The sequence below is a fragment of the Electrophorus electricus genome, chromosome 11 (assembly GCF_013358815.1).
Source record: "Electrophorus electricus isolate fEleEle1 chromosome 11, fEleEle1.pri, whole genome shotgun sequence".
NCBI classification, from domain to species: Eukaryota; Metazoa; Chordata; class Actinopteri; order Gymnotiformes; family Gymnotidae; genus Electrophorus; species Electrophorus electricus.
Window position 1 is genome coordinate 2,740,056 of NC_049545.1, and position 14,800 is coordinate 2,754,855.

Below are 14,800 nucleotides of genomic sequence, written 5' to 3' on the forward strand. Positions count from 1 at the left end.
CGCAGTGGTAGGGGCGGGGGGGGGGGGGTGACTTCTAACATTTGGATAGACTATGTCTTTATTTTGCTTCACTGCAATTTTGAATATCTCTACATCTCTTACTGCAGTACATGGAATCTTCTTTGGACACGCACACACACACACGCACGCGCACGCACGCGCGCACACACACACACACACGCTGTAGCACTGCTTGTGTGCTTTAGACCTGAGTCACTGCCTTTTTCTGGAGCCTTTGCCTCCTTACTGTGCACATGCTGTTACGATTGTTGGCAAAATTTAGGTACTGACTGACTGGGCACTTTGACCAAAAATTTGACTCAAAATCATTTGTGCTCTTTCTTCTTTAGTTTCTTGATTTACATGCAGGGATCCTTTATCATATTATCTGAATAAGGCATTAACAGCGGTATTGTCTTTGTATAAAAGGGATTAGAAATATTATACCACTCAAGGGAGAAATATCCCTTGAGTTTCTCAATAGAGAAACTTTCTTTTAAATAATTATATTTTGTCACATAACTCAATAAAGGGTTCAAATTAGTGATTCATGTGTGGTTTATTATGTGCTTAGTGGTACTAAAAAGATTAATTTGGTCTCATTAGAATCCGCTATGACAATTAAGATACGCTTGCAATCTCTGAAGATTGTATCAGGCTTGTTAAAGAGTCTGGGCTTGTGGCTGTATTCCATTAGAATATGCACCCTTATATGAGCTTTCTTCATGGAACCCCGTGGCTGTTTTTCAGCTAAAATGCCCTGGAGACTGTTTTATCTTCTGTGACTGACTGCATTTAAGTGAGGCCATTTTCTGAGCTATACTGCCCTCTTATGGATGTATGATGAAAACACGTTTCATATTTGTTTTGGACTACACTTTAAAAAAATATGTTTAAAGAGTCAGCCGCGTGAATTTTGGATAGAGTTCTTCCAAAGTTGTTCCATAGGCAACCATTCAACCTTCTTTAAAGCCACATTCCAGTTGGAGTCATAGGAATGTTAAATCAAACCAGAATATGGGCCAGAATAGGCAACAAGAGAGCATGCTTTGCAGGAATGTATTCAGGTTCTGTTCAGGAATACACTGGCCTTAGACTGACTTTGATAAATCAGAGCATGACTGAATGATGTACTTGTTCTGCACATCTTCAGGGACGGGGAGGCCATATAGCAAGGCCGGCCTATAGTGTACATAAATTCATTCCAAAGGTCTTTCAAAAAGCATCACATATCCGTATTAGGTAAGTGAGGAATTAGTTGTGCAACTGCTATGAAAATAACCAGTAAGATGATAGTGAGGCCTACTTTCTGAAGGGTGGGCTGGGATGTATGCATGTTTAGATGTGCGGTTAGATGCACGTATGCACTTTTAGCCCTAGTATCTTTCGCCAGTATGCAAACCTTTTCCATTCATGAATAATAACATTTAATTTCAATTAATAATTAAGTCTTTCAGTATCAGGAAGTGGCAAATGCAATAACCCCCCAAAAACAAAATTCCGACTGGGATTCAAGAAAAGTTTCCCTAAATGGTTAGTTGAGTGAAGAAGTCTAGAAAAGTCAGACAAAGGGTCACTCAAAAGCTGTAATATAGTTTATTAAATATTGCATAATGAAATCACAGCAGTAAATAGTGCGTTTTAAATCCAATATTGTACTTTAACAGCACCGCAAATAAAGGAAAACAACAACAACTGCAACGTGAGCCTCTGCACGTGGAAGATCACATAATTCTGATTATTATTATTATGCACGACAGGCATCATGTCACACGTGTTATTAAGAACTCTGGTGACTGCAGTCAGGCTCTTGGTCATTGTCCCCCATGACACACTTGTGCTGAAACAAGTACCGTATCCTTCAGAGGAGCATGGAAAACAAATCAAGGCAAAACAAAAAGGAGGCACAGTTAAACGAAGCCATGAAACACAAGGCATATCTCAGTCCTAACACAGTGTCAGATATCTGGCATTCATTCACATCAGACCTTCTGTGCCAAGCAACCTTCTGTGCTTTCAAAATTCTTCATGTAGTATAAACTGCTATATTCATAAAGGCTGTATTAGCGTCAAACACTTTCATTCATTTATACTATACATATTTACAATTATGACAGGAGAAAACTGATTCTCAAACATTGCGCATGTCCAAAGCCCAGGTTTCTCAAGACACTATATTCATATGCGTGTTACAACTACCTTAACGTTGATGTAACTGAGTGGATAGATGGACCAGACATATGGAGCAGATTATCATCGCCTTGATGAGACAAGGCACAAGCTCATCACTTACACGCCCCGGCATGTTAGCAAACAGACAGCGCAGTACTGTGGGGAGCAGAAGTATCCAACCTTCATAAGCTTAAACACCCATGGTTGTCAGAGTAACACTACACAAACCCCATGCATGATATGTCTTCACAACGGTCCTAGTGAACAATCAAAAATTCTGCTTTCTGTTCAACTGAAACCATACCTGAAATGCAGTTAAAGTACAGGTAACTAAACTCATGTTCAAAACAAGGATAAAGAGCTGTCTTATTGAGTATCCCGCATTCAAATTTGGAGAAAATAACAAATGTGGCTTACTCGTGTAAATGGCACTTTGAGATTGGGTGGAGGTATGTCATTGCATGTGGATCACAAATTCCAAACATAACTGTCACATGTTCACCGTCCTACCACGGCATCATGGAACTGGTAATGGCTATCTAGGTTAAAGGTTTTAGGAACACTTGCTTATGCATGCATTCCCTCAAAAGAAAAAAAAAACAATTATATTACATAGGCCTAAAATGTCTAATACACCAGCACCCTGAGTGGGCATAAGTGCTGCAAGAAAGGCTAGTTTAAAGGACACTAATGCTACAATATATTAAAGTATTACTTAGAAGATAATGAGAACAAAAATATATATGTTGTGATCAGGCAAAACATTCCATAAATAAAGTTGGAGAGTTAAGAATATACCAGAGAAACTACCTTCCTTAACACTGGAAATAGCTTTTTTTCACCAAAATAATACTTTTGTTCTCCATTCTCTAAAATTATTCATCTTAATTCTCAAATTGACTTTAAAATAACATTCTCCTAACAATACAAGTTTTTCCTCAATCTTTCTTTAATCTTGAAAACATGAGCGCAGGAATTCTGCCCCTGATACCCTACTTTGCCCCTCTGCCCTGGACCTGAGACACCGCTGTAGTATATACACCAAGTAATAAGATGCAACATAAGTCACACTACTAAGTGCTTCATTATCCCTGTCTAATTTATCTACAAACACCAAAAAAAGAAGATAAACATTTAGCATGATTTAGTCATCAACATTAAGCTGGCATTATTTTTGTGTATTAAATCTGCTTTAAAACAGATGGCAGGATGGACAGCAAGCGTTGCCGTCATGCGTGAGTTAAACATCACGGGCAGGGTCTCTTTTTAAAACACGCTTCCCATATTCCATTCATATGAACTGAAAATGAACTCCATTCTGAGACAAAAAAAAAAAAGTTATTTAGCCAAGCAGTTCTGAGAAATAGTTTGAGACAATTATTTCAATTAGATTAAGGCGCTGAATACATAACCATTAGTGCCTTTATTCCAACACTTTCACACCATATATGAACAGAAACTCACACCACAAACTTTAAAATGTATCCTATAAATCTATATTGCTCTCAAAAGCAGTGGATATACAGAGGGTCCAAAGTTAATTCCATATTTATTTCTTAGATCCATGTGTGGTATTTCTGACCTTTGCCTGGTCCTTTAACCTTCTGACCCCTTGCAACGCACTGTGAGGCCATTACACATTCAACGCAGAGTAACTGGGAGACTGCCGAGTGAGTTTATTAGTGTTTCGTCGACTTCAGGATTACTGCTGTGTTAATGTCAGGTATGTGATACAGTAGTAATGTGCACCATGGCTTAGTACTTTCAGTGATAAAAATTTAAAATAAAATAAGTTTTTTATATATGTATTTTTAAAAAAATATATTAAGGATGGTTCATTTTCAATGAGACAAGGGTACATTTCTGTGTCCTTTGTAAGAGAAGTGAAGGTTGAAAAGCCATTATATTACATTTTACTGTACCATACTTCCATACTTCACTGACATGCCACACACCTTTCTGATCACATACCTGGACATTCAGCTGGCCGAGATACAATACTGAAGGGGAATAACAATGACTTGAGCTCAGCAGTAATGGGGCGTCACTCAGGTAGCTGTACGGAGAGCGATAGGTTCTCGTTGTACAGATCACACACTTTCACATGTTACAGGTTAACAGCTTTCACATAGTTCCCTGGGAAAGTGCCAAACTGCTTAGTCCTCTTGGATGTGCCTACACACACACACACACACACACACACACACACACAAACAAAAACAAAAACCAAAAAACAAAAACAAACAAAAAAAAGTGTTGAGTCCCAGTTACAGAAATGATGACAAGGGAATGTGTTGTTGGGTTGCGACGGCTGTGCTAAGGGGTCTGCAGACAGAATGATTTAGCAGTGCTGTAATTCTATCGGGGCTGGTCACGGGGATGACGGCCCGGTCAGTAAAGTGTCCAGCGCTGTGAGTAATGACCTACCGACAAACCAGCCGTCGTCGCATTTCTCCATGACGTTCACGAGGTCTCCCTCCTGCAGCTCAAGCTCATCGTCGTTCTGTGGCACATAGCTATAGAGTGCCTGGAATCTGAGCCACACATACAGGGGACACAATGCACACAGTACATACAGGGGGCACAGCACACACAGGGGACACAACACGCACAATACATACAGGGGACATAACACACACAGCACATACAGGCGACACAACATGCACATTACATACAGGGGATACAGCACACACAGGGGACACAACACACACAGTACATACAGGGGACACAGCACACACAAGGAACACAACACGCACAATACATACAGGGGACATAACACACACAGCACATACAGGGGACACAACATGCACATTACATACAGGGGACACAGCACACAAAGTACAAACAGGGTACACAGCACACACAGGGGACAACGCATACAGTATACACGGGAGACAGTATGCCAGATGGCAACACACACCGGGACACAGCACACACACGGGGGATGCAGGAGACACAACACGCACAGCACACACAGAGGACACAAGGAGACCTTGGGTTTTAAACCACCATACAACTTCTGCTGGATTAAGCAAATGTGAAGTGTTTGAATTTTGTGCACTGACTGAATTTGGAGTGTTATAAAGGTAAAAAGCTATACAATTCTGTTGGTGTAGTTTCTGTAGGCCTTTAGTGAAAGAACACCATCAAAAAGTGTTCCACATCCTTGCGTGTGCTGACTGGGATGAATTCATAATCACAAGTCGTAGCACGTATAGTTAGGAAATGAGAAGGCCTCACCTACTGTTTGAACAGTCTACCAGAAAGCCCTGAAGTATTATACGAAGCTATGAAAACCTATGCATTGTGAGATGTTACTTCCTGAGAGGAAATGTTAGCAGGCTATTTTTAAAATGAACTATATAAATATAAAACCTAATACAAAGTATTGTAGCATGCACATTTGGCATCGAGGTATTGTCATGTTTTAGTCTCTCAGATACTGACAGTATCTGTACCAATCTGTACATATAGTTATGTAGTATTGGAGGTTGTGGTACTGCTCAGTTCACTGATCTTGCTGTGCTGACATTCTGTAATCCAGCCATCTAATTGGCTAGTTATGAAGTTTTCATGAGTTGGTGTCAGAAGGCAGAGCACCTCCCTAGATGACAGCTGTGCACAAAAACATATGTGCCTGCCTGCCTGCTGTGCGCGCACCCCCCCCCCCCCCAAAGGTAAATGATACTCACATGCCGCAGCTCAGGCGTCCAGGTTCAGGGCTGCTGCTTTGGGACTGGGGTTGCTGGGAAATGATGAGAGAGTGTTTACTGAGGTGGGGCATCAGTCTGTGGGCGGAGTCTAAGGGGCGGGACAAAGTGCTGCAGTACCTCACCGAGGTCTCTGCAATATTCATGATCTCATTACACACGGCCTCCTAATTGGAGGAGGAGGAGGGTCATCGGAGGGGCAGGGTCCACAGTACAGGAAGGAGTTTGAGGAAGGGGGCAGGCAGGTTAGAGAAGATGGAAATGGAAGTCCAGTGAGTAGCAAGGTAGAAAAGAAGGGTTGTCCATTAATACCAGGAAAGCCAGGTGTGGTGAGAGGATCCAGGAGAATGAGCATGGAGGAACAGTGAGACAGCAGAGTGAGCTCACATGACCCGACGCATACATTAGACACATTCTTAGAGGCAGAACAGTTTGCAAGGTACACTGTTTTCTCATGCATTAGTACATTTACACGTGGCCGTTAAAACACTGTAAATAAAAACAAACGATCTTCCAAGCAGCAGTCATTATTTACACAGGATAGCACAAGAAAAATAGAGCAAGACAGGAAACTGGTTACATTTCAATCTGGCTCAACGACCAAGTATAAATGGTACCTAAGAGTGAGTTAGCTATTATGAAACCAGACATAACAATGAAAGATGAGTCCAAATAATTCACAGTAATTAGTTCTAGATCGTGAATTCCTTAATATGCATAATTTTCCTCAAAACAACAACATTGCAGACATCTGTATGCCTGCCTACATCCCTAAAAGCCCTGCTGTCGTCGAGCTGGGAATGTGTTCGTGTGGATTCTGCATGAGGTACCGTGAACGAGTTGGCGTTTATGTTGTTATCCTGGATGTCGAATAACATGAGTGGACTTCTTGAGGATCGCCCATGGTAGTCTCCTTCATTCTTCAGAGGCTGAGGAGAAGAAAGACCATCAATTGTCCAATCCATTTATTCCTTAACAAGCTCCAGCTTATCGCTGGCTTTGACAGGTTGTACATTTTCCTCGGTCATGAACTGCACGTAGGGCTAACTGCAGTTCAGATTTGAGATGTCTTTCAAATCCAGCACCCTTTTGTCTTAAATCTAGCAACAGTTTCACAGGACAGTGCTGGGGACAGGGGTTGGAGTTAGCATTAGCCACTATATTTCCACTGCACTTCCTGTATGCATACAAAATGGAGAACCCATATTTCACACCAAGGTGTTCCAGACAGGAGGTGGGGGAAGAGCTCTTATGCACTCGTTATCTGCTGCACTCGAAATTCGATTCAAATGTTGCTCAAACAAAACAATGGCATGTGTACTTTTTAAACCGAGAGGTTTTCATGTCACGCCTGTAAAACAAATTGCAGGTGCACGTTCGACACCAGACATGCAAAACTTAGCAAGAAGTCTTCGGGAAAACAGTAAGGCCCATATTCATGTTAGAGACACAGCACTCCAAAGCCTCCATGCAGCCATTCCTGTCTCAAACATGTTTCCTCAAGGTGGAAGCTTTGCATCAAACGTGGCTACGCAAGCTCTCATCACAGACCACCGGTAAACCACGGCAACTGTCGCTTGATCACTACATTAGGCCTAACGTGAGCACCGCACACCATGCAGGAGATACCTCGCCTGGGCTCTCCCTCCAGTTGCACGGGGCCCTGCGGGGGCCGGCAGGCCTGTCTGCCTCGGCCCCATCGCCCTCCTGCAGCTCCTGCTGCAACCTGGCGCCGCCCCCGAGCCAGCCCTCCAGGCCGGCTCCGCGACACGGGCTCAGGCTGCGGGAGAGGCGGGGCGAGGGCGGGAATAGCAGGAAGTCCTCCCCCTGTGGCGGGGTGAAGGTGAGGAACGGGGTGGCCGAGCTCGGCCGGGGAGGGTGGGCCGGCGGCATGGGGGAGGTGGACGGAGAGGCCGCGGGCGAGACGCAGTAGGGGCTGCCCGTGAGAGGAGGCACGGGGCTGGCGGAGTACGAGGGGGGCAGGTACTCGCCCAGGCGGTAGGAGGTGCTGGGCAGAGGAGGGAGAGGGGGAGTAGGGGCGGCCGGGGGGCTGCAGCTGACCCCGCCCACGGTGAGGGAGATCCACTCGCTGGAGACGGCGTGGACCTCAGGGGAGATGGAGCGGAAGGGAGAGCAGGGGAGGGGGGGCGTGGTGAGGCGGTTACGAGCCAGCTTCGGGGGGGCACGAGCGTTGTCAGGGAGACGAGCGCAGACAGGAAGTAGAAAGTGAAGAACGAGGAGGAAAAAGAGAGTGGAGCATTAAATGAAAACAGTACCAGCAGCGAATGAATATAATGTGTTACACGCAGAATTTCTCCTTTTTTCTCCCTCAGTGGGAGTCTTCCCCGAAGAAATTCGCCACGTACTGGGGAAGCAGGCCTGTGTGTGGCTCACCTGTGGGGAGGCATTCGTGCTGCGATGGGGTGAGTGACTGATGGGAGGATCGGGGTAGTCCACTCCATTTTTAACACGGGGTCTTTTGTGCACCTCCACATAACTGACCGGGAAGATGCCTTGCCGGTTGGTTCCGGATATTTTGCCCTCGTACCAGTTCTCATCCACCCTACGGATGAGTGTAATGCGCTCCCCCTGCAGACAGAGAGAAACATGAGCACCACACACTGGCATACATCCCTGCAGATAGTGCTTAAACAGGAAGGAATTGTAACTCTATGCAAAACACATGCCTAGAATTTCAATCTCCCTAGAAAACATATTAAAAACAGATATTTAGGATTCGTTTTTATTAAAAGTAATCCTAAGTTAAAAGGCCGGTTCATGGCTAAAAAAAACCCTGCTACATAAATACCTTACATACTTAATCAATGTCCAGCTCAGCTTGATTTCTGCAAACCGTACCTTTCTGAAAGACATTTCCACAGCCGTGTCGCCGGTGAAGTTGAAGCGGGCCATGGCCTCGCCGTACTCCAGAACCTGGACTGGAGCGCTCTTCTTGGGCTGGGCTTTTTCTGTCGGGGGCAGGAGCTGGAGAAAACCAGGCTCACGTTGAGACCATTTCAGCGAGGGCAATGAGAGACCCCCCGTGTGAGCTGGTGCTGCGTACCTCCACGTAGTTGCGGGGGAAGATCCCAACTCTGCCATGATGCTCTCCTTCATACCAGTTCTGGTCCACCTGTCGGAGGATGTACACGATGTCTCCCTTTTGAAAAGGCAGCTCCCTGAGAAGAGGAGAACAGTTCCAGTTAGGTAGCCCCTTTTAACACCTCAATTACACCACTGCCAGATTTTGCTTAGTCAGTTTGTACATGCACTTTCTTAAAACCTCCCCCAATTTTTTCATGTAGTTATTTGCTAGAAAAATCAACTGATGATATTTGTATATTAACTGTGCTGGCTTAACATAATTCAACTTAGTATTTAAAACCAATGACTATGGATTAACTGGATCCCAGTATAAGACTTGTTCCAAAGCGTACACTCACTTCAGAGTCTCTGCTTTGAAGTTGAACAGGGCCAGGGCAGGCGTCCTCTGCAAACAGCACAAGTCACACAGACTCTTAAAACCTGGAACGTGACTGACATCAGGGCAGCCCACAACAGGTTGTTCAACCATGCAACTGGTGCCCTCCTGCAGAACACTTAAGTCAAGCACCCTCAAAGGGGCAAACTTGTCCCACTGATGATGGCAGCCTTCAATCACCTCTGGTCCGGATTTCCTCTTCTCTGTGTCGCTGATAGTGAGCAGGTCCCCGAAGCGTTCGTTGGTGATGAACTGCTGATGTGTGAGCACAAGGCCGGCGTGTCGGCGAGACGCTATGTCGGCTTCCTCCTGTTCCCGCTTCATGCGTCTCTGCTCCTCCAGGATTTTCTGGAGAAAGGCAGGACTTTCAGTTCACTAGCAGGAAGTACAGCTCCGTGAGCCTTCATCATGGAGGAACTGTGGCAAGTGCACTGTGCTCTATCTGTAATTCTCCAAATTATACATTATTATAGCCTACATATTGCTGAATTTCTGAACATTTTGCATATTTTCATCTTTTTAATCACATAAAGTATACATAAAATACTTTAGAAAACCGGAGACAATATAACACATATTAGCATAGAGGTCTTAATATTAGCATAAAAAAGCAGAAGAGAAGTTGCACCTCCTTGTCTCCATAGCGACGACGGACCATGTCGTCCGTGGTGTCTCCGTGCTCTCCTTGGCTTAATGGATGCGAAGAGTCAGAATCTGTCAGAGAGGATGCAGTGGTGACTTTGTTCTCTGGGTAAAAAATGTAATGAATGTATTTACAGAAATAACAACTAAATTAGTTTAACAAGGGAACTTGTATGCAAATTCACCACAATTTTTACACTACCACCGCACAGCCATTAAATAAAAAGTTAAAGTTCATTAATAATTGACCTAACACAGATAATGCAGACTGAAAGTACATGAATCATACTATGAGCGAGACACACAATGGTCTGAGTGCCTGATTCAGGGTTGGAACCATCCAACTGTATCTAATAGACTATGTACTATAGTTGTCTGTTAGGAATATATAAATGCATGAGCACAGACCATGGTGTGTCCAAATAAAAAAGCAAGAAGTGAATCAAAACTACTAAACATAAAACTTGTGGTAACATACATTTACATTTATGAAGTGCAAATGTATCATACATCACAATGACAAATGTAGAATATGCCATGTTGCACTAAAGTTTAAAAAGATAAAACAATCATTTCAGTCAATATGATTCAGACTGAGACAAGCTCCTCGACCAATGTTATAAATGTATTTTATATTTTATAATGTTTTTTATAGTAACTTACTTTCATTGGACCTAATCTCAGCTTCATGATATATATATATATATATATATATATATATATATATATATATATATATATATATATATATATATATATATATATATATATATATATATATATATATTTTCACATATACATACATACATATACACACACACACACACACACAAGTGGTATGGAAAGACAAAGAAACAAAAACCTGTTCTTATCTCCCTGATCTCCAAGGTAGACTAAAATGATTGACTGAAAATTTAATTGACCAAAAACAGTTGCTGTATTTCCAACACCATTTTGCAGTTCTCATGTTTACTGTAAAATAATTGTTAAAAAAATGCTTGCAGGCAGAGACAGACATGATGTGTAATGACACTCAGACACTTTCAGACAAAACAGCACAACTAAAACTGAGATGTCAGGGGGATCTTTGCCACATACCACACACATGGATGGATATCATGTCATTGTTTCACAGTATCACACAAAGTTGGCCACACACCGCACATCACTGAGATGGAGAAAGTAAAGTCACTTGGAGGTGAAAGGAACAGCAGACAGGAGAGAGGGATCAGAGAGGGATGAGTGGTCACAGAGCCACAGATGAGTGTGGGTGGAGAGAGAGAGCGACACACAGAAGGGTCTTTGGCATAGCCACCTCCGCACTGGCTTTTATTGGCGTCGGCGGGTTCCCCGTCGGCCAGATCGTCGGCGCTCGGCCCCTCGCAGGGCGAGCCGTCCCCGTTACTAAGCCTCTCCAGCACCTCCAGGGAGGACAGGCGTTGCGGGATGACGGGTTTCGGCCGGGGCGCCTCGCCGGCCGTGGCTTTAGAGGCCAGCGCAGTCCTTCTGGCCTGGTGAGCGTGCGGCGGCCTGCGCAGCGAGAACGGCGCCGGACCCATGAGTAACAGGTTGGGGGGAGGGACGGCTCTCCGCTCGGGGAGGGAGGCAACGCCCTGCTGACGCTCATGCCTGCGGATGGTGGTGAAGCGGGTGTAGGAGGCAGGGCAGGAGCCTTTACACTTGCTGGGTTTGAGGTGAAGCTGCTGGAAGGGGAGGTGGTCAGGGTGGTGGTGGTGGTGGTGGGGGAGAGAGTCCGCTGATGTGGGGGTGGAGGGTATGGAGGGACTACACACAGTGGTGTCTGTGGCGGTGTTTGGCACGCCGCTGTTTTGCCGCTGAGCTTGGCCCTCCGGGTGTGGGAGTGATCTTGAGTCTGTTGTGGACGTATGGCTCTGTTTAGGGGAGGCCGCGCGTTCTGCTTCCGCAACTCCCGAGAGCCGCGGCTCCTGAGAGTCCTGGTCCTCCGCAGGTACTAGGGAGCAGTCGTCCGCGTGTGCTGGCTCCGGAATGACCAAGGACTCAGCAGAGAGTGCTGACTGAAGGAAGCAGGCTCCGGGGGTGAGGCAGTGGGAAGAGCTAGGGCCACTGGAGAGGGTGGGCATGGATGAGGAGCGTGTGGGGGCCAGGCTGGAGCACTGAATGATGCGCTCGTACTCCATCACCCGAAATGTCACGGCGTCGCGGGGGATGTTCCCAGGCCGCTCCACGGTGGCGGCGTCACCCGGCCTCTCGAACAGCGAGGCCAGGCTGCGGACGCTACCGTGCGGGCTGGAACCCAGCGAGTTGGGCCTGTGTATGTGGTGCATGGTCCTGTAGAGGGCAGAGAACTCGGCTATGCTCCTCACAGTCTCGTTAGGAGGTCCGTTTCTCAGAGGCGACGCATCCAGACGCTCGGCCCCGGAGTCAGAGGCCGAGCCATGATCCTCGTCAGCCGACTCTGGGCCGGCGAGGGCCGGCGGCTCCCGGTGCAGGTCCTCACAGCTGTGTGCCGTTGGCCGGCCCGCAGGCTTGGGCTTCCTCTCCTGGCCTTCGTCACTAGTGGCGGAGAGCTTAGGCTTGAACTTGGAGGGTAGGATTTGTGGGATGCAGGCTTTGGCAGCAGACAGGGACTTCTTAGTCTTATTCTGAGTACCTAGTGTGTTACTGGCAAGAACTGAGTGACTATTTAGAGAGGAGCATGGTGCAAACATACAGCCATTCCCACCTTTAGAATCCACTGGCAGGCATGCAGGGCAATAGAACAGACAGCAGGTTAGATTACTCTCGCTCTTTAAACGCACCAAATGCTATCACAGTGCCATAATTTCATCGCTTCATTAGTTATACAGCGGGAATTGCTATGTCGCCCCTAAAATCGTTCAGCTACCGAACATACAGTGAAAATTGGACAATAAAACAAATCAGATTAACTAAAGGAATGTATATCACTATAACAATGACGTATAGCCTTCCGCAGAGACCAGCTCACCACCAGGCATCCTGCGTTTTCATTGAAATTCCCTTTCGTTTTCCAGAATATGTTTAAAAATAAATCTTTTTTAACTTTCCAAAAACCTTTACCTTGGATCTGACCTAAAATCAAATGGCGGAGAAAAGAATGTGGGCTGAAACAAATGTGCACATAAAAAAGGAAAACTAGCAAAGAAACCGTGACACAATGGCATGAAAAAAATTGCACGCCGTAAATATACTTTATTTTTAACATACCACTACCAGGACTAACTGACTGAAGGCTGAATGCCTGCCCACTGCAAAACAGCACAGTCTCTCTGGAGAATGCATGCCACAGCACAGAGGGACTCGCAGCCTCCGCTGTCGGACAGCTCCTGAGCTCAGGCAGCTCTAAACACAAACAAACCGTTGCCTGCAGCTCCCCTTTCCAGTCATTCATAGGCTGAAGTCGGAACCGTATACATTCACACGGATCCAAATTTCGTGACTACTCCTGAAACACCTGCGTTTGTCATTCGGAACGAGCTTCAATTATAGCAGTTTTCACACTGAAAATAACTCCCACAAAGTTTCCAGACCCAGCTGAACCAAGTCAGGCTTTCTAAGATCATGCATTCTTTTGATTACATCACTTGCACTGGGGACTTGGCAAAAAGGTCCCCGAGTAGAGCAGATGCAGTTATTTCCTAACCTAAAGTCTTTTCCAGCTGCAACCGATATTGGTCTTTCTATGACCTATTCTATAATTTCCAACACAGCGCCAAATTGCCAAATATGGTTATGCAATTACCACATTTATATGTCCCATAATTCTTTGGGTTTTATAAATTCTACAGTTAAGACAGGCAATCTACTATGCGAAAAGAGAGAAAGAACAGAATTACAGTATGGAACAGTACGCTTTTGGCTTTACAGCTCAAGGAGGTAGAATAAAATGCAGGCCACCTAATCCAGTTCACATGTTTTTAGACTACACAATTGATCGGTTTGGAGGCAAGTAGAATAGCAGTAAGGTTTTTTGTAATAGTAAGGGGTTTTGGGTACATGACCTAATCTACATTAATGTGTAGACAGAAAGTAATAAGCAAATGGTTAATTTGTTTGTGTATCTATTTTTTTTTTACATAGAATATTCACAAAAACCCAGAAGAAACACATCGGTTCTCTTACAACCTGGTTTACCTTACAACCAATAATAACTCTTAGTGGAAACAGTCCTCATGCCTCTTCCAGCCCACTCACACCTCCCTGTTGCCCCCCAAGACATACGTGCTGGCATTCTGTCCTGTGACCTCAGCCTGACAGCTGACTTCCTCACGCCTGCTCACCCCTACATGCCCTGCATTTTGACTCCTCCACCACAGGTCCAGCCAGGCCCGGCAGATCCCTGCGTTAAGCTATAGCCCTCGTCTCGCTCTCTGCACTGTGGGGCAGGACGCAGAGCTAGGCGCCAACGTCCAAAGACCCCTCCGCCCCACCCTCAACCCCACAGCTGGGTCCAAACGCCGACTGGTCTGGGTAACTGGGGCTTGTGGTCACAAGCGCACAGCCTCCAGAGGAGGCAGAGATGACTAAAGGTCAGGCATCTGTTAGGTGTCAAATGTGGAAAGAAAGCTTTCCGCCTGAATGGGACACAGGAAGACACATGAGCAGGGCTCCGTTGCCGGTGTGCAAGGGAAGTATGCGCCGATGACGAGAGGAATGGAGTTAAAACAACAAGTCCTCTGCCAGTCTGAACTGATCGTTAAAACACGGCTTACAGCCCAGCTAGAAACACACACGCAACACGGAGAGCCTAGCTAGCAAGAGACCCCCATCCGCATTAGCATTCCTGGCCACAGGT

General features: G+C 45.5%; 1 protein-coding gene across 1 annotated transcript in view; it reads right to left on the reverse strand.

Annotated features, from left to right (window-relative positions):
• Positions 1-1,579: 1,579 nt before the first annotated feature.
• The window catches only part of LOC113571485 (sorbin and SH3 domain-containing protein 1), a 38,991-nt gene continuing 25,770 nt past the window's right edge, over positions 1,580-14,800 (reverse strand). Inside the window, 12 exon segments of the mRNA XM_035531651.1 lie at positions 1,580-4,347; positions 4,600-4,706; positions 5,865-6,049; positions 6,713-6,811; positions 7,512-8,054; positions 8,277-8,471; positions 8,742-8,867; positions 8,947-9,061; positions 9,326-9,372; positions 9,544-9,711; positions 9,992-10,044; positions 11,294-12,721. Coding sequence (XP_035387544.1) covers positions 4,280-4,347; positions 4,600-4,706; positions 5,865-6,049; positions 6,713-6,811; positions 7,512-8,054; positions 8,277-8,471; positions 8,742-8,867; positions 8,947-9,061; positions 9,326-9,372; positions 9,544-9,711; positions 9,992-10,044; positions 11,294-12,721 — 3,134 coding nt within the window. The 3' untranslated portion in view covers positions 1,580-4,279.